Here is a 27,532-nt window from a genome sequence, read left to right as displayed (position 1 = left end):
ATGTTGAGGGATTAAGATCTAAGTGATGTATAGATTTTGTGCTGGCCTTCTGCATTGTAGTGAATTTCATCCTTAATCTAGTCCCACTCCTAGCTTTATACTTTCCCCATACTCCTTCTTATGCTTTCATCAACTTTCCAAACCCTATGTGTCAAGCAACCTCTGAATCCTCATACAAATCTCCCTTTAAACCCATTTCTTTCTTAAAATCATCCTTGGTTTCAGTGCCTAAATACATTATGCTTTTGGATCTTAGAAACTGCTCAATGTAGAAAAGCTTTCTGCAGAAACAATGAAGAAATGTTGCTGGACTTCATATGTGTCCCAAACAAAACTTCCAGCATTGGTGTTCAAATAGTGAATTAATGATGCAAGCTGCCTTATCTTACTGCTATCAAGTATTTAAATACAGATTCTGAAAGCTTGCAAATGGAACTTGAAAAGTCCAAAACAAAACTAATTTTGAAAGGTCTTTTGGAACACATACAATCTGAATACTTCTATTAGTCTTCTTTGCTCATAGAGAAATGTCATACATTAATTTAGAAATATTACTGGAATGTAGAAGTTTGAGTTGTACATTAATATTTCCCTAGTTATTATCTTGAACAAAAATGTTTATAAAATTATTATGTCATGCATTATTTCTCACATAGCAACTAATCCAGGTATAGCCTGCTTGAGTAACTTTTAAGAGGGATGCTTCATCTGCCTCTGGGCAGATTTTAAACCTAGAGAAAAAAGAAAAGAAAAAAAAAAAAGAAAAAAAGAAAACCAGAACTCAAATTTTTAACATATTACCTGAGATGAATTTTTTTAACAGATGATCATTAGTAAATTGACACAGTAATGAATCAAATTATACTGACCCTTTAGATACTGATTACAATGTATTATATATGGAATATCTATATATATATATGTACTTACATACATGCTTCTCTTACATTTTGGTGAATTTATGCCTTGACTGAAATACACGTGCAGAAGGTATTAGGTGGGTAGAATCCAATGACAGACAGACTCAGCTATCTGGTAAATGGGCGTTATTTGTGCTTTTGACTATTCTTACGAATGAATTCTTTGAAAACAGACAGCCCAGAGCACAGCTACTTTTTGTAGTCTGTGTTGCTGTAGGAGCATAGTAACATTCTGTTTTCAGTCAAGGATAGGAGTTACCTTGGATTTTCAGACATAACTTCTATCAATACTATTTCAGATTACATTTTAATTCATTCCTCTAATCCATCTACAAAAGACTATTAGTCACAACTAATTTACTAATACGGCTCTATTATAGGAAGTGCTTTCTGAAGTAACTCTGATTTTAATTAATCTCTATTGTGTGCTCAGTCCAGATTTTGGAGTGACAGATTCACAAATAAAAACAGACAATGAAATACACAAATACAAATCCTCTCTCTTTCATGTGGTACGTATCATGCTTACGTTTAATATGCAAACACAGAGAATGTTATATCTTACATATTAAAAGCTCTGTAATTCTTTTTTCTTCATGGTCACATAGCCTTGGAAAAGATTTCTTCCTACCTTCCGTGAGTCTGTCACTGAAGGTATTTTTGGCAAGGGCTATGGAATTTAACTTAGAGGTGTAACAGAAGGATGAATTTCAAATTTGTGCTAGTGTAATTGTGGTGTAGATGGATATTAGGGATATCACACATCTGTGTGCACAACCAGTGCTATTAGTTGCTAATCCCCTGGGTGGCCAAAGAGCCCCTAGCCTAGACTCTGAACAAAGATGAGCTGACTGGGGACAATGGAGTAAACTGAGAAAAAGCAACTGAAGGGCCTCACTAATTGTCTCAAGGCTCTCCAGGTGAGACTCAGTCCTGGAGATTCCTGAAGCTGTACTTCAACATGCATTAACATCCTGGGTGGGCAACCAGGCAAGACCAGAGACTCCAAGGCAATTTCTGTTGCAGAATCAACCAAACAGGAGATAGCTAATATATTTGCAAATAGTAGGAACTGCCTCTCTGAGATGCAGGAATGGTTATGCAGGACATGATTAAGACAGCTAAGAAATGTTTGTAGCATTTCATACAAAACAGCTGGTAGATCTTTCTCATGGCTGGATTGGTAAAACAGGATCAGGGAACAGCCAGTTAGAAGAATTCAGCAGAAGAACACTTTGGAAAGTCTCATCTTATCCAGCTGAAGCCACCATTACAAAACAATTGCCCATTGCTACCTGGAAAGTGACTCGTCACTTTGAGAGATTTGATTCCTTATACAAGTGCTATTCCTTATACAAGTGCAATAAACTGGGGTGGGAAACATGGTGGTGGTACTACTGGGTTCTTTTGACCAACAGTTCACAAATGCCTGTGCTACAGATTTCCAGGGAAGATGAAGATTATAGATACTGAAATAAACAGACAAAATTGGACCAAAGCAGGATAGTCTTTTTCATCTATCCCTATTTTGTTTTAAAATTATTTGAACTCATGTGAATTGTTTGAACACAAACTCTGCAGTGTGCAAGAGATTTTTTTTACTTACTGGAAAACGAGATAGACCAGAACACCTAACACACGAAACAAAAGTAAAGGTTACACCCAGATAGAAAATTAAAAGTGAATATAAACATTAACATGAATGAGATCTTATCAAACTAAGAGTCCCTTTCAACATCATCTCTCCCTCACAAAAAATGCAGAAACCAGCAAGTCCCTTCTTCATTTTTTTCTCTGAACTTGTAAGTCCATTAGAAATATTTTTAGCATTAAAATTTTCAGATTCAGCAGCTTAATGTAAAGAAGCTGCCACTGATAACTACCTAACTGCTACTAACAGTTATTGCCAAAACCAACAGATTACTACTTAAAATGAATTAGATGCCAAATTTTTTTATGCTGAGTAGAACATGTTGAAAAATTCCCAGTAATTGTGTATTTCCAATGGAAATTTTTAAATTAACAATGTTTTGTTGATTTGCGAGAAGGACTTCACAACAATTTTTAACACTGATTTTCAGTAGAAATTGTGGTCTTGGTTTTTTGCATAAAAATAGTGCTGTTTTTTTTCAAGAAAAGTTTTCATTGACTGAAGAAGATGGGCTGCGTTCCAACCAGCAATAGTTGAGACACTGAGATCCCTCCTGACTGTTCTTTTTTCTTTTATGATAACGAGAATATATAAAACTAAAAACTTAATTAACTTAAGTTTTTAATTATAGGTGTACTTTAATGAACTGACAGGTTTGCATGCATGATGAATAAGGAATTACCTTCTTCCCTTTCAGAACTTATCCTCATTTGGTTATGGGGTTTTTATCTGTTTTTTCTGTTGCTGTTGTTTGTTTGTTTGATTTTTCTTTTTGTTGTTTTTTTTTTTTTTTTTAACCAATCCACAGTGTAAGTAACAAAGTATACCAGGAGATAAATGAATATCTACTTAGCAACATAAGAATGGGTTTTATTGTGTTCTGTGTTCACTGATATGGGTTTTTTTTAACTCCTGTTTCGGACATATTGTGGCCCGCGATGAAAGAAAACAAGCATATCTTACTGGGCAGTTTTATTGAGGGTTACTTTTAGTAATTACACAATGCAGTGTTAAGCAAGGGGACAAAACCAGAACTTGCCATGTTCCCTATTTATAGCTACCAGCTTCCTATTTAAACAGTTGCAATTAAGATGAAAATTTAAGAAACTGATGGCAGATAAATGAAGTCAAGTCAGTAACTGCTTTCATTTTTTTTTTTCTTTTTTAAGTGACTCTATTTAAATTAATGTCCATTTGGCTGTCCTTGAACATCCAATTTCTGAATAGTTTTACAGGAATTACATTTATTTTGGACAATTTTACTACTCACCAGTAGTCATTCTTTACTTGCAAGACTAGCATTATATTCTAAATACAATATATGTTTTGCTCAGTATCCTTCAATAAGCCAGTTTCAAATTTTAATAAAAATGCTCTGGAAAATAAATATTTTGACCAAATTGAACTGCATTGCCAGGTTTCTGTCAGATTACAAGGATATTTCCACAAACTGCTTTGCTGTCATTGATACAGCCTAACACAGTGAATCAGTTGTAACAGCTTTTATATTTAGCTAAAATCTTAGTATAGTGTGGAAAATGTTATCTAACCCCATGATTATGAATTGTTTTTTCCCTCTCAAAGATTATTGTTATTTACTGAATTGGAACAAGTTTGAAACCATTATGATGACAACAAGTATCAGCTAATTGAGGTGATGTTTTCAATGTTTCATTGAGCAAAGGTAAGAAACCACCACGTTTTGAGGTCATGTATTTAAATACTGAATTTTAAATGTTTAAGAATATGTTCCTTCATAAAATGTTGTATTAGAAGAGATACAAAAACAACCCATTCAGCTACTGCTTTGGGAATCACCATCCCTGGAAGAACTCCCTGTGGTCTTGTCTGCATAGGGACAAGACTTCTAAGATTAACTAATGCTGCAAAACTAATGTGTGTAAGTTGAAATGCATTAATCCCCCATGTGGACATTTATTCAGGAATAAAGTGGCCTTCATTTGCTGTAACTTAATCCTTCTCTAAGGAGCTAGTGCAAGCTAAGGCCACTTCATTTTTGAGGTAGAACATCTTTATGGGAATCTAATCCTCTTTAACTTAAGCACAAAAATTTCATAGATTTAGTGAGGTTTCTGAGGTGCTTACCACGCAGACAAACTTTTAGTTGCAAAGAAAGTAATATCACTGCTGACCACTATGTGATCGCTTCCACCACATTTTGACTTTGCTAATTAAGGGTGTTACATTGCCTTCTTCTGCCTTAAATAGCAACTAGAAGAGTGAAAAATGAAGTAGGCTAGACTTAAAATGTCTACATGTAGAGGAACTGAATGTAAGGGACACATCTTGTTTCTGACATGCTATATGAGCTTCTTAACATCTCTTTACCTCTGATTACATAACTATATAACAGATCTTCTATAAAACAGACACTATCTTCCTTTCTATCCACTTTTTTTTCTGATCTAAAAAGTAATACAGGTTTCCCACACCATACATTTTCTCACATTATATGAGAGAATGTGTTCTGAGTAGAAACTAGAAAAGATGAAATCCAGGCACAGGTGCAGGCCTGCAGTGCAGCTGTAATCTTCTACATATGTCTGATCAGCACAATTTAAAACTTTGGTTTACAAATGTAACATGCAATGGCAAGATTAGTTCACAATCCCTACAAATCAAAGTCTAAAATTGAAACCAGGCACCATGCAACTAAGCTATTTCAATTACAGTTAAAAATCAATATGTGGTCATTGGACTTTCCAGACAAAACGTTGCTCACATAGTACATGTGAGCAGAACAGTGCAATTCCTATGAGAATTGGTGAAAGATGATTCATGTTTATTCATAGTCAACAGTTTTTAAAGTGATTTTTTTTTCCATTCTTTTGAGGATAATGATACCAGTACTCATATAAAGAAGAAACTCAACTCACGTCAATTGTACACAAAAACTGCAGAACATGAAAACTGACCTTATTTCACTTTGCATTGCACACTTCAAAGAGAGTAATTCTTCAGAGACAGGAAATTTACTATGTCTTAGCACTAATACTGGATAGACGGACAAAATAATCTTGCCAGACTTCAGCGTCTTCTGCAAATAAAGCTTCTGACACTGCCATGCCTCTTGGAAAAACTCCTGAAAATGTGAAAGGACTGTAATAACTCAAATAAATGTAATTTTTACTCCTAAATTTTAGGGGACATTGCCATGATACATACATGGTATGCCTACATCTACTCTTTCCTCTATTTCTCAAACTACTGCCACTACTATTGTTACCACTTACTGTGGTATGTTTCTGCATGCATTACAGTTCTGGCAACACTTAATAACATGCTTAACTTTACTCAAGATAATAGTTCCTTTGTCTTTAATAAGACTGTCACATGGAAAAATTCATGTGTAAACAGTTACAGAGTAACTTTTAAAGCTTTTTGTCTCTGATAAGTGCCACACCTTCCCAGCTATTCACCTGTTTGTTTTCCATTAAGGTTTTCTTGAAAGAAGAAAGTTGAGGCTCGAGCCTCAAAAAAGTTGAGGCTTAGACAAATTCAGTTTCTTTTTTGTTGTTGTTGTTTTAACATAGAAATTAATACAGAACATAAGGTCCAGCATAAAATATATTATACACCAAGGAGAAATTCAAGTAGCAATCAAAAGAGTAGGGGAAACAATACACCTCTTTGAGTAAACAGCTGTTTACTAACCAGTTAAGTGTCAAAGATAATTTCTAGTACAATCAAGGGATATTTATACATAGTAACTAATGGGAAACATACTTCATTCCACTAAAGAAGATGCCCGAAGAATCTTCCTTAATGAAGGCAAAAAATAGGAGTTTTGAAGAGTAGAGGACTAAAACAGCCTAGACTTTCCAGAAGGTCTGAATGGGAAACTCATGCACAATGCCTAACTCACATTGTGACAGAAAGCAAGCAGCAATATTTGTATATGAATATTTGTATTCACATTTTTATGGTAATCTAGCTTACATGTCTTATTAAGTATGTAGGCTAGCAACAGTACACTTCTCTGTGGCAAGTCAGTAAATGTCTAAATGCACTCCCTTTACACACTTGCAGTGCTTCAACTTCCAGGCTCACCTTGCATCATGTCTAAGGCATTATGAAGCTGGAAACAACATCAGCCAAGGCAGATTGAAGTATCTGCCTGTGACTGTTGGTACATTCTCTGGGATGCAGCAGAGCAGATTATTGGGATAACATCTGAATCTCAGTAGGCAAAGGGAAGAGGATGTTGTTTCTTTTGTTTGTTTTTACAGTTGAAGTCATTCATCTTGATTACATTTTATTTTCAGTTTTACACTGGCTTTATAGTTTGACAGAACAAGGTGACACAGAATAGCAAATTGATGATGATCTTCAAATATGTTAAAACTTGTCACATAGATTTCCTTGTATCTGCTGGGGGTAGGGCTAGAACAACTGTGTATAAACTGCTGCAAGATCAATTTAAGCAAGACAGTAGGAAAAAGCTTTCAAGTTTGCAAAACCTCATAATAAACTGTTTTAGATGCTACTGAATATCCACCACTGACAATTTTTAAGAAAAATGTATACAGTCAAAACAGTTCAGATATGATTCTGTGTGTGGGTACGCATGTGTTTTGGGCAGGGCAGAGGAATAAATGACCTCCTGAATTCTCCTAGTACTTTGCTTTATGATTTTATGAAAATGTCACACAGATATGAAACAGAACTGACAAGCGTTGCACGTCACTTATTAGAACCTATCTTCTCCCAGTTAAAAGGCTAATACATTAGACCACTGCAACAGGCAGCCCCAGGAAAACGTTCTAAAACACTCAAGTAGTCCTCTGCATGGAAATATGCACACACCACTTTACAATTTTTCAAGAGGAATCAGCATCTCAGCAAATCACATTGTTATGCTGTGTTATGATTCATGATGTTTTCATAACGATGTGACATGTCTAAATGACAAAAACCTGGCTTCCTACCAAAAATGTAAAGCAGTTTACTTCTTTTTTTCCACAGGAAAAAAGCCATTATCAGTTCATATAGTAAATTTCCCTGCAAGAAAATGGCACCAGACCAATTTAATATAGAGTATTCCCCAAGTCTGTAATTAGGAGAAAACAAAGAAATTCAAAGAATTTTAATAGCAGAAGTTTTCATAGAACTGTGCGTCACTCCGAGAATTGAAAATTATATATATATCTATATTCCAAATAACAGAATTGCAACTTGAACATCATTTGGGATATTTTGGAAACAGTCACAGTATTTCCAAAAGCCAGAATACCTCTTTCTGTATTAAAGTCACATGTAATTGGCAATGAGTAAATGAGTTTGGCCTGCTCTCTCTTTAGACTGCAAAAAAAAAACAAAAAAAAAAAACAAAAACCAGAACAAATAAAAAAAACCCAACTACCTGACAGATAATAATGCAAGAAATTGCTGTTATTTAACATTATTGCTTTTATTTGCTGTGTTAATATGAAAGCAGTAAACAATCTTTTGGACAGTGCGCTCCTTCGTTACAAATAACTCACCCCAGATTCTTTTCCCCTAGCTACTTTGTAAGACTGCTAGATCTCTTTTAATGACAGTTTTTAATAAATGCAACATAGCTTTTGGCTTTCAAATTGTACCCTGAAAAGTTGCCATGACAGCATGGAAGATTCTGTACAGCTCTGCTGTTCCTTTCTTACCAAAGTATCTTAGCACCTGCCCAGACATGCACTAAGCAATGTGATTAGCTCCTATCATATCATTCATTCTTCTGCTCATCATCCCCCAGTGTGAGTGGAGTGTTCAGCATTTTGTTCTGGTAGCGTGTTAGTTTTTCTGCTGTTATTTTAAAGCATGTTACTCTGTCCTCAGGTTAGACAGGCAGAGATGAAAAATTCTGTTCCGAGGTGGCATAAGATGCAACATCCCTCCACTCCCCTGGGAGATCATTCTACAGCCTCATATCTCTTCTCAGCCCTCCAGTATTCTAGACCTACTCAGCTGCCCATTCCTAAGATTCTCCAGAGAAAAAAAAAAAAAAAAAAACATAGAAAGATGGAGAAGGAGGGCTACAGATGTATTTGCTCAATCACCTAGTAGCTCATACTTCAGGTTCCTGGGGGTCCTAGCCATGCCCTTACTCTTACAGTGGTAGCAACTACAACAGTTAATACCATCCCTGCTTACTTGCAGCAGAACACTCCCTGTATAACAAGTATTGTGCTTAGTATGGAACAATAAACTCAATTCAGAACAAATTCAGTGCCTTTGGCACCATGCATCAGGTTGTAAGACAGATGATTTTAGGCATCAAAGGATTTTTGCTTTAATTCAGCAAGTCTTCTGAGATCACATGCAACTGTATTTGTAAAAAGATGTACTTTTTGACTCAGAAAATATACCATATACACCAGCCAGGATTTGTTCCTGAATCAGTCACCCAGCCCTAATTCTAACAGAATACCTCTGAATAGTTTTACACTAATAATGGCTCTGTAGAGACTCTTGAAATTATAATATATTAAACACCCATCCGCCTATCAGAAGAACATGCAATTTTATGTTCATTACTTCTTGGTTCCTGACTATAGAATTTGGATGGTTGCACCTCAATTAAAAGTTGAATCAAAGTTAATATAATTTAAATAAAAACTTCAATAAAAAGTTAAAGTTCTGTTCTTAATAGCATTAATACCCTCTAATGACCGCTACGGTCATTACCACTAGATAACTGACCTTCTTGAACCTCTCCTTGCAAAGAAACCTTTCTTCCAATACAGTCAATTATTTAGAAGTAATGAGCACTCTGTAAGAGATTATTGTTTAACCAAGTACCTTGACACACTGCTTTTTCCCTGTTATCTCTATTCTTCAACAAATGGTAAATTTTTTTCTATTATTGTCTTTTCAGCTCTGACGACAGAAGGCTGCAGTCTTATTCTTTCCAAAGCGGAAGTTCACCATGTAATTGGAAAAACCTCAGATGCCATTAAAATCTTGAGAATTATGGTGTTCTGAAACTGCTTGTGAGCAGCAAATGTGGTCCTGTAAGACACAGTAGTTCTAAAGGCAGGTTTGAGATACCTCAGGAAAATGAGGAAGGGAAAATGAAATTTTGAAGGATGAAAGGACAAAGGATTCTCTGACAGCATGTGGACAAAAGTGGGGGGAGGGAAGAAGAGAGAAAAAGAATAAAAAAGACAAAGATTCGGAAGTATAAAAAATGTGAAAAGAAGTGAACGAAGGAATAAATAAAAAAAAGTAAGAGAAGGGAAAGGAGGGGAGATAAAATCAATTAAATTTTGGTAGACAGATCTAATTTTCATAAAGAAAAATCTTTTTGTCACAGTCCTGGAAGCATTAGATATAAATGGATCTTTGTTACTCTGGAAGTGTGAGAATTACTGTCTGAGCAACCTCAGCATGAGTCTGGACGACAAAACTCATAATGACTCTGTAAATGGGAAAAACCTCTTCACCCCTCTGACTCAGCTTCTTTGTCTGCAAAATGTAAAAACTCCTTTCTTCAAAAGATGTTCTGGAACTGAAGTATGGTGTGTTTGAAAATTTTAAAGTATTAGTAAGTACTAATTCTATCAACTATGTCCTCATACCTTTCCTAAAGATGTTGGGCAAATCATTTTGATTTCAAGTTTTTAATAATAGTTTTTTAATTCATGAAGCACCTTCCAATTTAAATGTTCAGATTTGAGTATCTTAAGCACATTTTACACAAATTCAGTCAGATACAACATTTCTTAAAACAAAACTAAACAAAACAAAAAAACCTCTTGCCTAATCACATTAAGAGAGCATATTATAATCAGTTTAGTTTAAATGTTCTCTTCACTGTTTCTACTCTTCAACAGACAAAGGGAGCTACAGTCAGACTGTGGAACAAAAAAGCCCAATATTTGAAAATTACTTGGCACTTAGATATTATGTGCTCTGTGAGAGAGCATTATATCTACATTTACAATAAAAAGGGGTCCATATAATGCCTCAGTCCTGTATATGGAAAATAATGCACTACAATGAGTCATTTACTCATTTAAAAACAGTTAAATAGCTTTTAACATCTCGTCCATGTTCCAATCTGCCCTTCCTTTTAAAATACTGCCCTGAAAATTGAAATGGGGGACAATGATACATTTTGCTGTTGTCAACACTGCTGTTATTTAGATGACAACAAAGGTGATATTTGGTCAAATGATTTTTCTACACTCTCATGCCACTGCCTAAAAAATCAGCTTTTCTTTCAATATTATCTCTCTCACATTGGTTGAGGTTTCTTCTGTAAAGGAGCCATGCTGCTAAGTAAGGGAGCAGCAGAACACAACGGGCAGGGGACCTTCAGATTAAACTGCTTACATCTCTGATGCTAGATTTTATTTATTTTTTATTTTTTAACAAGACTATAGGAAAGTATAAAGTTGTGTTCAGTTCTGGAAAACACTACAGGTAAAACTGCTTTATACAGAACTCTGTCAAGTAAACACTTCACTACACTGGAAGAAAATGGAGCAAGAAGGGATTTTTTTATTATTTGTATAAAATATATTGTTCTTCCAGGCTCTACTGAAATAGTTTCTATTTAATTGCAGAGAAATCCTAAGAAGGTTACAGCAGTGAAACATTAAAATTCTAAGGGCAACTAATAACATTAAAACTTTATAGCCCCAGATAGAATAATTTAGACAAAAACAACATGAACATATGTTTTGTGTAATAATAACAAACATTTATAGCTGTCAAGAGAGAAAAACACAGGTTTATGCACACCTTAATGGCGTGCATGGGTGAGCATGAGTATATTTAAAACATAATATATTACAAAATTGACAGCAGGCATGACTCTTCTGGGTACTATGTTAAATCAATGAATAAATTACCAAAAGTGTGCTGTGGCTGTTTGGATGTGTAATTGAGCTTAACGTATGTAGTGTTATTTCAAAAGAAACTGTTCAAGGAGTTTCTAGACTAATCCACTATGCATCTTTACTAAGCTGTTTACAAATAACAATAAATGAAACTGTCTCACAGTAGGAAGGAAGTTTAGTTATACACATTACGTAAATGGAAGAAAAGTTAAATTTAATGTTTTTCAAGAATTACAAACAAACTTACAATAATATTGCTAGGATTTACTGAATCGGAAATCAACATTTTTCATTTTCAGCTTTAGAATTATTTAAATTAGCTTATAATCTACGAATTTTTTAGCAATATGTGTTAGGAGTAGCTCCAATGAGGTAAATATAGCTGCTTCATAAAGTATCTACCTTTAAGAATCAAGTCCCAAATGAATTAACTAGGAAAAATATGAACCTCAATACATTCTATTTATTTCCTTAATACAGGGCTTGTCCAACAGATAAACAATGTATTTTAAAAGCATTTTATTAGAGTAGAAACCTATGGAAGTAACTTTTAAACCTGATTGTTGTTGACTGGTTAATAACAAAAATAAACAGTGTTGCAAACTAACACATTCATTGTGAAATGAAGAAGAAAATGCCTGGACACACAGTGCCACTTCTTGTTTTGGGGATATTTCATCTTACTACACCCAGAGTTTATAAAATAGTAAACTTCCTTGCATTCCCCTTTATATATTTCAGTTCTAATACTACCTGGTTACTACGCAACGTTCTCAACTCTTGTACCTCTAATATAGGTAGCATATCCTGTACAGGTTAATTCTTACCTTTGAAGTTTCCAGGTAAATTTACTGACTTCAGTCACCTCTTTCTTGCCTCTCTTCACTGAATTTAAGTGTCAGATCTCAAACATAAGCAGCCATAAATGCACCATTCCAGACTTCTGATGTATATTATAGCTTTAAGACAGCATTTCAGAACATGGTACAAAACTCTTAAAGCACTTAATCCTCTGTATTTTTCTCTCTGCTTCCTCCCCATTTTTCTTCATCTCATAAGGGATATGACCTGTCAGCATCAACCACACTTGTGATATTCTTAGGCCTCATAAACTGAAGAATTAATTTTGCCTTCTGTTCCAAACACACTTTTTCTATAACATGACTGTAAAGAAGAAAAAGGGGATAAAGAAATGAAGTGTACATGCCCAGATGAGCTATTCTTTCACTCAGGCCTGATGATGGTTCATAAAGCATGCTACGGGGCGATTATAAAAGAATATGGTATACCACCTGCCTCATGGTCAGAAATCCCTTGTTACATTTAAAGCCATCACAGGTTAACTGTTATTAATGTTTACAACTGCCCATGGGATAAGGCTAAGTACACTACTACTGCATTTATTTTTCCACAGTTTCTGCCAGGAGTTTAAGGAACAGGTCTAACTTCCTAATGTGATGCTGTCCCCAGTGCATCTTCCACATTTGTCTACACTACCCTGGGTAGTTCGATAACGAGTAAAGCTCAACATAGGGAAGGCTTAATTAAAAATCCTGTCAAAATACTTAAGAACTTGATATAATGGTAGGATTATTCACAAGTTACTAGAGCTGACATACAAACTTGCATATGCTTTTACTACGTGCTCTACTGAAACACTTGTTTATTTTGCCATATTGTAGACACATATAAAGAAATCGGATCACACAACACATATTCTGTTGTTTTCTAATACTACAGCTTAAAAAACCCAGCAAAATCTATAACACTGCTCTGAATCTAAAGTTTAAGTTTAGCCAAGTGTACTCTGCTACAAGACATTTAAGAACAAGTCTTATTTAAAATGCAGGATGTCCAAGTAGATTTTTCCTTTAAAAACAGTTCTACCTTAATTCCCTTTTGTGACCACCCCAGTGAAGAATAGCTGTTTTATGTATACAGCTGAGACTAGAACTGAAAGATTCTGCAGATTAAATCATTGCTAGAAGGTGTTATGAATAACAAAAATTGGAGCTGAACTGAAAGGAAAAAAAATAATTAAAAAAAAAGGAAAAGCCACCCAACCACACTGCATATAAATGTAATTAAAATATTTTTAAAAGATTAAAAACATGCAGAAGATAAAATTTACCTTTATATATCAGTATCTTTGTTCACATCAATGTTCCTTTTGTTCTCTATTACACATTTAATCACTCTTAGACATCAACCATAACAGCAAAAACTCAAATATTGAACTGATAATTAAACAGTGTAATATTTATAAGATGTTAGTTTATTCTGTAGATATGAACACTCAATTTAATGCACAAATACAATGAAAGTAAAATTTCTTTTGAAAGATCAGAGGAGTGCCATGCCAGTCACTCTTCAATTGCATAAAGAAGTAATTTTTGTTTTCAGAGCAGCAATATAATTTTAATAAAATGACAAAGATAGAATGCTTTTAACCGAAGCAACAATCTTTCATAATTACAATTGGCAATAGCATCCATATTAACTTGCCATTTATGTATAAAGTACAGGGTTTCTAGGAGGCTGTATTAAAAATGGAAAATTAGCTTCATAGGCATAATTTTTTAAAAGATAAAATATTGTGCATCAATTGGGCACCAAAAAGAGAAAGCACTGCAGTACAGGAAGGAAGATGAGTTTACCTCACTCAAGCCTGCACTGCCGGAGTCAGACAGGCAAAACAGTCTTGTAGAGAAAGTAAAGGAATCCTGTAAGCTCACCCTGTGGCTCTTTAGGCCATGTTATCTGCATATAGTCTGAAGTATTTATCATCGTGGTAAGTAGCATATGGGTAGAACACACATTGAAACTTTATTTGAGCATAGCAGAACCATTTTGGTCTGCAAAGCAGCTACGATAGCTACAAAAAGCTGGCCTTCACTCCTGCCTGCACTTCCCACCTGGGTCTGGCCAGGAAGAAGTGAGAGTCTGAGAGTTCTGAGAGTCAGAAAGTGTCCCCGTACACATGTGTGTGCTTTGCTTGTGATCCTGGGGAAATCCTGAACTGCTTTGAAGAGTAACAGATGACACAGAGTGCAAAGGAGCAGGAATAAGAACTGAGGAATGAAAGGTAATGGAAAAGATCACAAATATCAAATAATTTACTTCATTAGTGATTACTATCTCTTACTATTCTTGCTATTTATTACTATTTACAACCACAAACTTGTTCATCATTTTCAATCAGTGAGGCTTCCTGCCTTTTACTTGCTTATTTATGATTTTTCTTCTAGTGCGTTCCATCATTTTCTGAATTAAGACTCAATAAACAGGTCAATTAAAAAGGCTTTGTTTCTCCTTTGGCGATATGAACTTGGCTTTCAATGGGCAGATTCTAAGCACACACAGAATGGGGGAAAAGCAATACTGCTAGTAGGCTATCCTGCCTTTACGGGTAAAGGAGACACTAAACTTCTGTTTTACAGTGGGAGATGACTAGTTTTCAGTAATATTAATCTGTGCACTTGTGCATGTGTATTACCAAGAACTCATTAAATGTGGCTTTCTCTAAAAGTCTGAGAAGCATGTGAAGTAGGCAGATATGAATGAGAGAAGCCTTCCACCAATATTCACTACTGAAAATACTTTCTATTAAAAATTACAGAACTAAATGCATCAGTAGAGTTGTAGAGAGAAAGTAGAAAGAACAGGCACAGGCAAAAACATAAAACAAATGCCGCTGTGTAGTTAATACTTAGGTTAACTGATTTAAGATAAATGTGCTTATATGCACACATACACTTGTGTTTCTACATTTTCAAACATAGGCCAAACCCAATTGGGAATTCTGGCTAAATAAAACTTGTAAGAGTTCGTCCACATGTGAAGTTACAATAGCCTAATATACTCTCAGAGTTTCAGATAATAGTGTTCAAAGATTCAAATAGCATTATGATAAGATTTGCCCCCTGGCCATATGTCAGTTTAAATATCTGTTCTCATCAAGTTCTCAGTCTGCACTTGTTCTCAGTGGAGTGATTTAGATTTAAGACATCTTTCAAACTGAACTTGATCTATGCTTTGATAGAAACTAGACTTCCTATTCTAAAAGTCAAAATTTGTAATATCTTTGCTACTAAATGTTTTAGCATAACTGTTTCAATTAAAAGTGATGGTCTGTTGAAGAGTCTAAGGTTGACAAAATGTAATCAATACAGAACATCTAGAATCACTGCTCTGTAAAAAATACAGAAGCATAAGACCACAGAGATGTTGCAGTCCTTGTTCACATTTTCAGTTACTATACAGCTTTCAATATTTTTGCAATAAATACTAGAGTGTGTTGGATTAAAAAATGTGCATATATTTTATGACAGGATTGAATACTGTACCTAATTGTGGATGCAATTTGGCTTCTTACATTTTATACTTGGTATGCAGCTTAATAAACCAGAAAGGTAACTTTTAGATTAAATACAAAAATATGAAGAGCTCTGGAACAGTTTTAGAAATCTGGCTTGTTAAAGCTCATTAAAATCATGCCACACACCACAAAGTAGTGTCATACAGAAGACTATCTTTGAGCTGACATGGGAGCCAAGTTTGCTTAACTTCAGACTTCAGGGAAACAGTTTCATGAAAAACTAACAAAATATTCATTTAACTAGTGATATAAAAAAGTTTTAACAGAGCTTTTTTTTAAAAAAAAAAAAAACACCTTGGTTTAATGGTCCTAAAACTCAAATTCTACAAGCTTGTAAACTTATAATTTTCACCCCAAAATTACTTGCCCAATTAAAGCATTTTGTCTAAGCAAGAACTTGCTCTCCTTTATAATTTCTGTACAGTAAGATATATACTAAATACAAGGGAGGAGAATCTTAGCATTTTTATGATGAAGAGAAGGTTTTGGTGAATATTATTCAGTGTGTAATGTATCAGTTTATGATTGCACTGAGTTAGAAATCTATAGGAAATATTCTGTAGAGATTGAACAACTACTTTGGTTTTGCATGGGTTTTTGAAAGTTTCTGTTTGAAGAAAAATTCCCTTCAAAGTATGATAAAGAGAGGAGCTTTCTTTGCAAGGCACAGGTTTTGTCAATAAATAACTGTTCCAAAAAGGTATTGATATTCAGCAATGAAAAGTAGTAACTATTTAAGTGTACCGAATGCTCTGCAGTTGTTCTGAACAGAAGAGACAAATACATTCAGCTGATACTGCAAAGAATTTAGATGGCAGATGGTAACTACTGAGCTAGAAGAAGGCGTGGATAAAGACATTTGGAATTTTGGTTTAATGTCTTATCTGCAAGGTGTTGCATTAATGGCAGAGAACTTTCTCATGTCTGGATGGGAATGTGGCTCATTATGGACACATTAGAGAAAATGCCTTCTACTAAAGCACCAGCATCAATTCTCCTTATACATTCATATTCCAAGAAAAGACTTTATTAGGCCATGAGATAAACACAGACCATGTTGGTATGTGTATCACCAGATGAAAGTCCCTTTCAATATATATGTTCAATGTCAGAAACGGAAGTCTGATTTTCATTTCATTATCTTTCAAATTGTTACTGATTAAGTGATGGCTAGTTACTTGTCATTTTATTACACAACACGAGATACTGGATTTAATGCACACATCTGATTCTCAATTTGTGAACATGGAAGAGAGGAAGAGAGACTGCAAGAGAAATAAATTCAGTTTTGAGTGTAAAGTTTTAGAAGTCCCCTGTGACTTAAGAAACTCCACCAATCTAACTAAAATGATCCCTCTAGCATATGCTATTCCTGTCCTTTTGCCAGGAGCAACTAAATAAAAGAGAATGTGCCATCTAACAACTTCTAAGTACAGCCATACTATCTGCAGTACTCCAACGTAGAGCACACCAAAAACTCAGTTTTCAAAGTGGTTATGTAAATAAAAGCACTGGATACTGAATTATTGCTTTTTGTTTACAATCTTTCCTTGTTTTTAAGTAATGGAAAACAATAAAAAACATATGGCAAGATGGCAAGGCCCGGAAGATGGGAACAAAGGAGTTTCTGCTGAGATCCGAGAGCCAGAAGCTGCCACTCCAAGGAGAGCTAACTCAACCACTTTGCATTTGAGCTGTCACTTCAAAGAGAGCTGACCCAACCACTTTGGACTTATAAATAAGTTTGTACTGCCATTGGAAATTGTCACTGTGGTCACTGTCATCGCTGTCAACAGAACAACAATGCCCGACGACCCACCACTACAGAAAATCAATGACGGAACTATGAACCATGTTGGACCCATGGTGGTGACTATCTCCCTCTTGCTTCCTATAAAGACTCCTTGCTTCTATTTCCTATCTTTTCTATCACCCCTCTTCCTTCCCCTTCTCCCTGAACAACTAGGATTTGTAATAAACTGGTCGGACCAACATTTGAACCGCTGTTTCTTAATCTCATGTTGGGTATACATATATCAAAGAACCTCCTCTCCCTCTGATAAATTGGAGTAAGACAGGTGACAGTTTCCTGGATTACATCATTACCTGTGACATGGTGTCACCACCATAAGCTAGAGTCAAAACAGCAGTCCATGGAGTAGTGACATATGAATTCCCCCACCAAAAAAAAAAATTCAAGATGCAGCTGTCAGTAGGTAAAGTGATGCGTACTGCCTTTTGGGATAGGAAAGAGATTATCTTTCTGGATTTCCTGGAACCCAGACAAACCATCAACTCTGATCACTACTTTGCTAGACTGACGAAGCTGAAAGATTGAACTTCCAGATTCAGGCAGGAGAAGACAAGGTTTTTCTTGCAACATGATAACATCAGGCCCAATACCAGTTTGAAGACTGTGGAGGACATTGCCAAGTGTGGCTGGACTGTCCTACCACACCCATTGGATTTGGGACCTTCCAACTTCCATCTGTTCAGACCAATGAAGGATGGACTGAGTAGGCATTTTCCTAACTACACCATCATATTAGCTGTGAAACAGTGGACCACTTCTGCTGATGCAAATTTTTATGAGTGTGGCATGCAGGCTCTTGATCATTGCTGGTGAAAATGGACAGCTAATGGTGGTGGCTATGCTGAAAAACAGTGTTTTGTAGCTGAGAATTTGCTCTATCAAACAGTGTTATTTTTGTCTTTGTTGCAGTATGTATTTCCATGGAAATAAATAGCAGGCATTACTTTCAGAGCAACCTACTGCATCAGGCTGATATTTGCAGATTTAGAAATTTAGAACTGAGAAAAGACACTGAGAAAAAGAAAAAATATATAATGATAAATGTAGTATTTCTCTGCACTAATCACAGAGATTCCAAAACACTTCATTTGTACATTCTTTTTATAACAAAGAACAAGTTACAATTCTATAGTAATAAAGACGGGACTGTTACCATCATAGAATGGCTTAGATTGGAACAGACTTATAGATCATGCAGTTCCAATCCCTCTGCTATGGACAGGGTTGCCAATCACTGGATCAGGCTGTCCAGGGCCCCATCCAACCCGGCATTAAGTGCCTTCATGGATGGGGGCATCCACAGCTTCTCTGAGGCTGGTCGCAAGTGGTGTCCCCCAGAGGTCCATCTTGGGGTTGCTGCTCTTCAAAATTTTTATCAGTGACACAGAAGTGAAATCAAGTGTACCCTCAGCAAGTTTGCTTGCTTGGATGACACCAAGCTGAGTGGTGCAGTTGACACAATAGAAGGAAGGGATGCTATGTGGAGGGATGAACCTAATGAGGTTCAACAAGACCACATGAAAAGTGCTGCACTTGGGTCGGGGCAATCCCAAATATGCATATAGAGTGAAAGAAGAACTTATTGAGAACAGCCCTGTGGAAAAAGGCTGGGGAGTCCTGGTGGACAGAAAGTTGGACGAGAGCTAGCAGTGTGTGCCTGCAGCCCAGAAAGCCAACTGTACCCTGGGCTGCATCAAAAAAGGGGTGGCCAGCAGAGAGAGAAAGGTGATTGTCCTCATCTACTCCACCTTTGTGAGGCATCACCTGCAGTACTGTGTCCTGGCCTGCAGCCCCCAGCATAAGAAGAATGCAGAAATGTTGGATATACTTCAGACGAGGGCCACTAAGAAGATCAGAGAGCTACAGCACCTTTCCTATGAAGAAAGATTGGGCATTCCCTCTGTTTGTTCTCCATTTTGCAAATTTAGTATCATATTATAATACTGAGCAAGATGTAATTGTTCCTGACTACAGTGTTTATTCCACCCACTAGGTCTGAGACCAGTGTCACTATAAAACTGTCAAGAACAGTTCCCAGAATCATAAACTGTGGTTAGATATTAAATAGCTTCAACGAGTTTTCATTTCTTTTTATGCAAATCACTTTTCTGTATATGGAAGACTTTGTTTAGAATAGCTGGAAACTGTAAGATTGTGCACAACTGAGTGGGAGATGATGCTGGAAACGTGGGATGTTTAATTACATACGAAGAGGAAATTACGCTGGTTTTCTTTTTCCATTTAGAAAGAGGTTTGCTTAACCACTTCAAACACTTGAGTAGAAGATCTATCTAGTAATTCTATGATTCTAGGTTTACCTTATTTAAAGTTTTTACCTCTTCTAATGTTCCTTGAATGCTTACTGCTTCTACCATTAACCTACTGACAGACATGGTCATTATAGAGATAAGAAAATCTTCCCAGGCGTGTTTTTTACCTGGGATAACTAAGTCAAATTTCAGTGTTCTAAGCACTAGGAATAGTCTCACAGTTAATCCTTTGTAGTATAGAGAGTATAGAGCACAGAGAATGGATAAGTACAAATATTTTTTCAATAATCCAGTAATTATTCTGGGAAGGAATATGTCCAGAAGTATAGATTACATTCACATTTATAGTGTAGACAATTTCTTTTAACCTACTAGCTTTTAAGTTCTGATGTTATGCCCTGAAATGTTTTATTGCAGAATAAAATTGTACAGCCCAAAACTTACAGACATGAGCTAACTGTCCAAAAACATGCTGAAAATAGAACTTATAATTGGCACTAAGAATACTATTTCATACAACTTTGAATGAAGTTAAATGTTCATTATAGACAAATGCTGTTAAGATTGCTATACTTTTCATGTACATTAATTGCAATTTACAAGCTCTTTAGTAAGCAGTGAACTTTTCCACTAAACCAGGAGTTAAATAGGCCAGTATCATATTAGGGCAGTAACACTCATTCGTTCAAGGTAATAAAGTACAGTGCATTATTTTTCAATATCGCTGTTTATTGAGAGCAATACTGTTCCCATAGGCTTTTCTTGATGGAGAGGTACTGGCCACATTATTAAGATGTCAGTTATAAAACAAGCAGTCTGAGACCCCACGAGAAGGTGGAAAAAAGCAGATATGCACATGGATACAAATATTCCTCCTCATTTCCAGGTATTTTGAAATACTGCTATCAGAAGAAATCCCTTATTGCTGTGTGTCCTTCTAGAACAGTGTCCTAAAAGGATGACATATATCATACAAAACACCACTAGTAATGTTAGATCAAGTATTTTGTTGAAATGCTTAGTGGTAATTCTGAGGTTTATTTTTAAAGGTATTCCTCAGTGGAGTAGAAAACTCAAAATCGAAATAATCCAATTTAAGATGAATACAGTAGTAATTTTTTTTTTTTATATATAAACACAACAAAGTAATAGTTTTGGTAAATACATAAAAGGAGATCTTACTGCATTTCTAAGAGCTAATACAAAGAATGCAGCATACTAGAAGAGCATAGATATCAGAAATATTTTAAAACCCTCAAGTCTTCTATAGCAATTACTACACTGAATTTGAAAGTACAAGCTGCTGTGAAAAATACATACAATAAAATAAATAATCTCATAAGCAAAATCTGAATTCTTCAATACAAATGTTGATGATGTATTTCTAGAGTGCAGAATCTCCCTCTCTCCTTTCAACTCTATTCCTTGCAGAAAAGATGCCATAGAGCTATAAAAACACATTTAAAAACTCCTAAGGGAAAGGTTTCCTAGGGTCTTTGAAATTCCTCCTTTTCCTATTTCTTCACAGATTTCTAATGCTAACACTGTTTCTGTAGTTTCTCAAACAAGTCAAAGAAGAAAAATACCCTCTAGATATAATCTTTAGATTTTCTATTATACTTCTCAGGTTCCTTTTGGCTTTTGAAATAAATGCAAACTGAAATCTACAGTTGTAATACCAACTGTATTTTAATTTTAGTTAATCTTTCAGCATGAATAAGTAGATGGTATTTGACAGCACTACTGCCCATACCTACAAGAACCATATAGGAATATGATTTAATTAATGAAAAAAAACTGAAAATTCTTTTCAGTTGATCATTTCTGTCACTTGTGGTTTTATTTATACAGCTGTAGTCACAAAAGTATTGCTTCAGGTTCCTATCTCTATGATAAAAAGGGTTAGGCAAGGAGCTGCTACCTACACCTATAAGAAAATGCTGAAACAGAAACTGTATATTCATTTTTCCCTTTTTAATCAAATATTTGAATATTCTATGTTCATATTTCCATAATTTTCACAGAATAAATCAAGCTGGATTTTAGAACACTTTATGTAATGATTTTGATTGAGCAGTTAGGTGTTTGGCCATGGAAGACTGAAGCTGTTCAGAAGTACAGGGATATATTACTGGGGGGTAAAGACAGCTCTGGGCTAGGTTGTTTACCTAACTGTGAAGACCAAGAATTGCTCCACCACCTAATTCCTAAACTAAAAACCTTGAGATATTGGATCATTTTGAACCACAACAGTGACTAGGCATATTAATTCAAATAACATTTCCTGCCCATAGTTGTTTTTTCCTGTATTATGATAAGAAAATATCAGAACATTCAACAACATTCTAGCCAAAAACTATTGCACAAACTGATCTCTAGAAAACAGTGAATACCAATACAAAGAATTGTCTAGTATCAGAATCAAATCTACTCAGCACAAGCACCTCTTATTTCTAGAAACAAGAATCTTGATTTCAGCCTGCAGCATGCCAAAATGTTAGTTACTAGGCTCCCTGCTCTATTATTCATTGCTTAGGATGCAATGGAAAAAACAACACCTTCCAGTACAACCTCTCAACCATTTTTTCTACTGGTATTAATACAAGGGCAGGGACCCTACACCATAAGTTTGTGTTTTGTGCAGTGTCCTTATACTGTTTGTACTAATTTGAATTAGTATGCTCTGTATTCAGAGTGCTCTTAGAAGTTTCAAGTTCAGCAGCTGGTAAGTACTATAGCATTCTTTGATAATTAATATCCACAAAATGGTTATAGGTGTCAATACTTTATTCTTAAAGTACTTGTTGTATTCAGCACATGCACTGTTATGGAAGACTTAGAGGAAAAAGATTTGTGAAAAGGCATATGACCTTCTTCCCACTACAATGGCCATCCCCTAATTAAGCAATGCATCTGATAGTCATTAACAGGAATGAGATAATGAATCACTTTCTCTCTTCTTTGTTAATTTGCTGTAACCAAGCGGCTAATGGATGTCAGAGCTGAGTGATTGCACTGATTATAGTGATTTATAGTTGCAACAAAACAATTTAAAACCATTCTGATTATTCATGTTAAAGATGCTTTATGTTTTGTTTACTAAATGTTTTATGTTCCCCCTCATGCCCCTCTGCACACAATGAGAAAGGTCTTCCAGGAAAACTTGAAAGTTCGAAGATTTTTTATTGTTTCAGAGTAAGGCATTTCATTTTGTTTATAGAAAAAAAAAGTTTACCCAGTAGAAATGAAAAGCCTTAGGGTGGAAAGAAAACTTCAGTGGTGCCTAGTTCAAAAGAAGACGGAAATAAGAGGAAATAAGGCAAACTTCAAGCCACTTACCTTAGGGCTCCCAGTCCCTTCCTCATTCTCTGCAGACACATCAGTAGCCAGTATCTCTGCTTTGATGATATCCAGAGCCCTAAGAATCCAGCTGTGTTGCCGTTTGATTTGCCTCTGTAGCTCCTTCCATTGACTTGCAATCATCTGCAGCATGTCCTTCAGTCCTTCTCCAAAATGAAGGGGAAAAAAAGTAAGTTGTAAGCTCAACTGCATCTTTAAATATTATTCATTAATCAAAGAATTAGCAGGATATTTAAATAAACAGAACAGGAAATTTTGTGTATTTTCTTAGAAATGAGTAGAAGCATTACTACTGTTCACACTGTAAACAATGTTATAGGGTCAAAAAGTTATTTCAGCCATCATTTTAAATTTTTATTGTGTTTATGTCAAAGAAAAGGCAAATCCCACATAAACTGTGAGTGCAATAGGAAAAGTTACGGTAATCTCACCCTCTAATATCTAATCTTTAAACATATCATAAACTACCAAATATATTTTTTCCTACATTCATCTGTTCACATTTTCAGTAGTTCACATATTACCACTTTCTAAGTATAGCATGACATGCAGTACCCTTTCCTGCTATAGATTCTATACCTTTTTGGTCAATGCACAGAATCAGTGACTTCCTACAGCTTTCACGTTACAGAGATCTGCCTGAGACTGTGAAACAATAGAGGCACAATGTATAACACGATCAGAAAAATGTAAATGGGGGGATAACCTCTATGTGGGTAAAAAGCATGCAAAATGAAGATGGCATTACCTAGCAATATATGCTGATTAAAACTCTATTATCATACAAGTCATGCAAACATCTAAAAATATAGGGGTTGGTGGGGAAAGAGAAAGGGATATCAGCATCTCTCTTCCCTTCCCCTCAACTTAAGGTCTCTGCAGAAAAAGACAAGCCTAACCAAAGGAAAAAGGCATTTTTAATTTTAATCTATTCCTCATAAATATCTTAAAATCATGTAAGAATTAGTTTAAGAGACAAAATAAAGTTTTACCAGTGCAATTACCCATGCAGGGTATGTAAAAATATATATGTATGTATTTGAAATCCTAATTCATTATCTTAATGTTATTTCCATAGCACCTACATCAAAGAATGTGTCAGTGTAAAGTTTTCACTGATGTGATTTCAATTGAAACTCAACTGAGCAGCAAGACCAAAATAAAATGAACAGACTATTTGCAGGCAGTATTTCATTTTATAAGTATCACTGCATTGTATGCAGTATATGAAACATTTATAAATCTTGAAGGTCAATCTGATAATGCAAATATTAATAATACATAAGGAAGTGAATATATGCAGTAATTTACAGCAATGCTTCTTCATTCTTTAATAGTCTGGAGATATAAAGACTTGCAATATTTCAGAAGGATTTACCTGATTTGTGAGATACAATAAGCTCAAGAAGTTGACGTCCTTCCTCTACCACTGCTTCTTTTAAAGCACAGTGGCTATCAACATTCAACTTAAAACTCTGGGAAAAAAAAAAAAAAGGGAAAAAGGGAAAAATCTCAGCATCAAACACTGAAGAGACAGTTCTCATAAAACAAACATACAAAACTACTTCTGCTTTTTATCAAAAACCACATCACCATTTACCCAATAGCCCAACTAATCTGTGATACTAAAAGCTACTGATATTTTGGATCTGGGCTCAAAATGTTTCCATTAGATCAGCAAAGTGCATCTGTGCTGAAACAGCTGACAAATCTAGAAATTCATTAGCTTTTATGAAAAGTCACAACCTGTAGGCTATATCTAGAGTAAAAGTGTTCTATAAAATACACTAAATTTATGTCATCACATATGAGCTCTGTTTTTTTCAGATTTCTTTGAAATGTTGGTGATAGCACTATTTATGAAACTATAAAAGAAATTACAGCATTGAACATATTGGCCTTATGTGCACTCATACAAATCTATTGTTTCAGCACTAGCTCTCAAATCCATTTTCAAAGAACAAATCAGATTGCTTTAGATGTCTATATTCTTAATTTGTAAAGCAAGTATTTTTCATCCTTTTTGCTCTAATATTTTTATTAGTTGTTCAGTTTTGTGTCTTTTTTATTGTATTGAAAGCTGTTAGTAGAGAGATGAACTGGAAACACTATCTACTCTGTGTTATGGCATTTTGTACACCACTTATAACTTAGTTGGAATAATTTGTGAATTCACAAGTTGGCAGAGTATCTCACTCATATTTGCATGAAAGAAAGAGAAATAAAATACAATAAAGAAAGGAGTTCTTGCTATATTTAATCATCAATCACACGGCCCTGAACACACACATGTAACCCTTGTTCTCTTTGAAATGCCTACAGAATGAATGAAAACAATATTTGACTCCTTGGAAGAGAAGGGTTTTGCTTTCTCCTGGGAATGAATTAACTGGCAGTGATTAAAGTAGACTTTGCGAGTGCAGATTTGTAGCTTCTGGATTTTATAAAGCTTATTTATATTTCTCCAAATACTACCAAGTATTTTAGTACTGAAGATATCACAAAATACTCAAAAGTCCTCATTTCTTAGGAAAGTGATCATATTTTTTCTTTCCTGTAGTCAGGTTGGTTGACATAACAGAAAATAATATAGCCAGAACTGTAACAAAATGATGTTTTTTCACTGTATTTGTTGTGGCTGAAAGAGGAACATTGCTCAAGTAAACCCTTAGCAGTCTTTCAAGCAGCAGTCTACCTGACGGTTAGCAACAGAATATTTTTGAGAATTTTCCACTCAAATTGAGTAATAAACAAGAATTTTGCAACCTTCAGCATTTTGTCTATCCCAGTTTTTCATGTATAAGCATCTGAAAATAATGTTTTGAACCAGCTGTTGAGCAACTGGTAAGTCAAGAAGCTAAGGAAAAATGATGCCTGAAATTTGACTGGCCTGTTCTTAAATCTAGAGTTTTATGAACCCAAACCTAGAAGTTCTTTTTCCCTCATAAAAGCCTGTCTGAACAAGCACTGACAATATTTAATTTACTGTTTACTTAAAACAGGCTTGTACTGAATAGTTTGTAATCATGCACTTCAGAGGAAATGCACTATGCGTGTGCCTCACACAGCAAAAGGGAACCTAAAGGACCTGAGAGTAGGTTGTCTAATTTCATATAATTGAAGCTGAGTATAGATGCAGCTGGATGTGGTAGTGTCTCAAGATGATGTGGATGTGTTTGATAGGAAAATTGGAAAAGATGAGGTATTCTTTTTCATTAGGAAAAAAAAAGAGACTTGCTGTCCTATAAAAGATTCATTTAACATAACGCACCAGATACTACAATACAGCTTGATTTTCAGGTGCACCTATTAAACAGTAATAATGTTAACTGAAGAAGTAAAATACGATGAATAAAGATGGAGCCCAACTTTGGGTTCTGACTAGCAATATTCTACTTGTACAAAATTCTGATTTTATGGATAAATTATGCGTGCCACAAATACTGTGAACATACATAAAATTTAGCAGAAATAAACTCTTATCAGCACATACACATCAAAAGGAGTGAACTATTTATTTAAGTATAAATACCAACAGAAGCAAAGCATGTTGTCAGCCAATGTACTGAAGTGTGAGTTTTGGCTTTCAAATTGCATGCATATATATGTAAGTTCTCATGAGTGGAAATTTCCTAACAAAAGGAAGAAGTGGACAAGCAACTCTGGAAAGAACAGTCCTCAGTGAGTGCATCAGTGCTCATGGTTCCTCATGCTCACCTGACTGAAAATGTGACACATAAAAAAGGCAAACAGAGTTGACAGAGTAATAAGATTACATATATATGTAAATCTATCTATATTTATATACATATATACACATCTTCACAGCTAAAAGCAAAATCAGACCAAACAGTTGTAATGTAGAAGGACCTTCAAACAGAGGACCTCTCCCATCCCAGATATTTCCCATTCCCTACTCTTTACACAGGGTATTTGGAAAATTGTAACTCTAACAGCGTGTGACCTAGGTACTCTGTTCCTCTCCTCTGATCTTCCCTGATAATGAACTGAGCTCTTGTATCTGAGAAGAGGAAAGGAGAAGAAAAGGAAAGTCAATTAATCAAAGCCATTTTTCCAGACACATTTGCAGCTATGGAGCAGTCTAAATATCATACATGAGCACATATACATTATGGAAAATGCATGGGCAATGGCCTGGCAGCTGCTTTTAAAACAACACATTAATGTCATCCCTAGCAGTAAGGATATATAACACAGTTTACAAGCTGCAACAAGCAAAATTACCTTATGAAGTTCTCTGCACTTATTTCCTACAGTCACCATGTACCTACATATA

The 27,532-nt window shown here is 35.2% G+C and overlaps 1 protein-coding gene across 8 annotated transcripts in view; it reads right to left on the bottom strand.

Annotated features, from left to right (window-relative positions):
• AKAP6 (A-kinase anchoring protein 6) overlaps nt 1–27,532 on the bottom strand; it is a 260,787-nt gene that overhangs the window by 113,546 nt on the left and 119,709 nt on the right. For 6 of the 8 annotated variants that reach the window (XM_015287642.4, XM_040702181.2, XM_040702184.2 and 3 more), the window contains 2 exons: nt 24,614–24,710; nt 23,215–23,381 (listed from right to left, as the gene is read on the bottom strand). In XM_015287642.4, the coding sequence (XP_015143128.2) occupies nt 23,215–23,381; nt 24,614–24,710 (264 nt within the window). The remainder of the gene's footprint in view (nt 1–23,214; nt 23,382–24,613; nt 24,711–27,532) is intronic. The other 2 variants (XM_040702182.2, XM_046942488.1) reach the window with 1 other exon arrangement.

The sequence above is a fragment of the Gallus gallus genome, chromosome 5, assembly GCF_016699485.2.
Source record: "Gallus gallus isolate bGalGal1 chromosome 5, bGalGal1.mat.broiler.GRCg7b, whole genome shotgun sequence".
Taxonomy (NCBI): domain Eukaryota; kingdom Metazoa; phylum Chordata; class Aves; order Galliformes; family Phasianidae; genus Gallus; species Gallus gallus.
The sequence above is the reverse complement of the archived record's forward strand: the minus strand, read 5'-3'. Positions and strand labels throughout refer to the sequence as shown.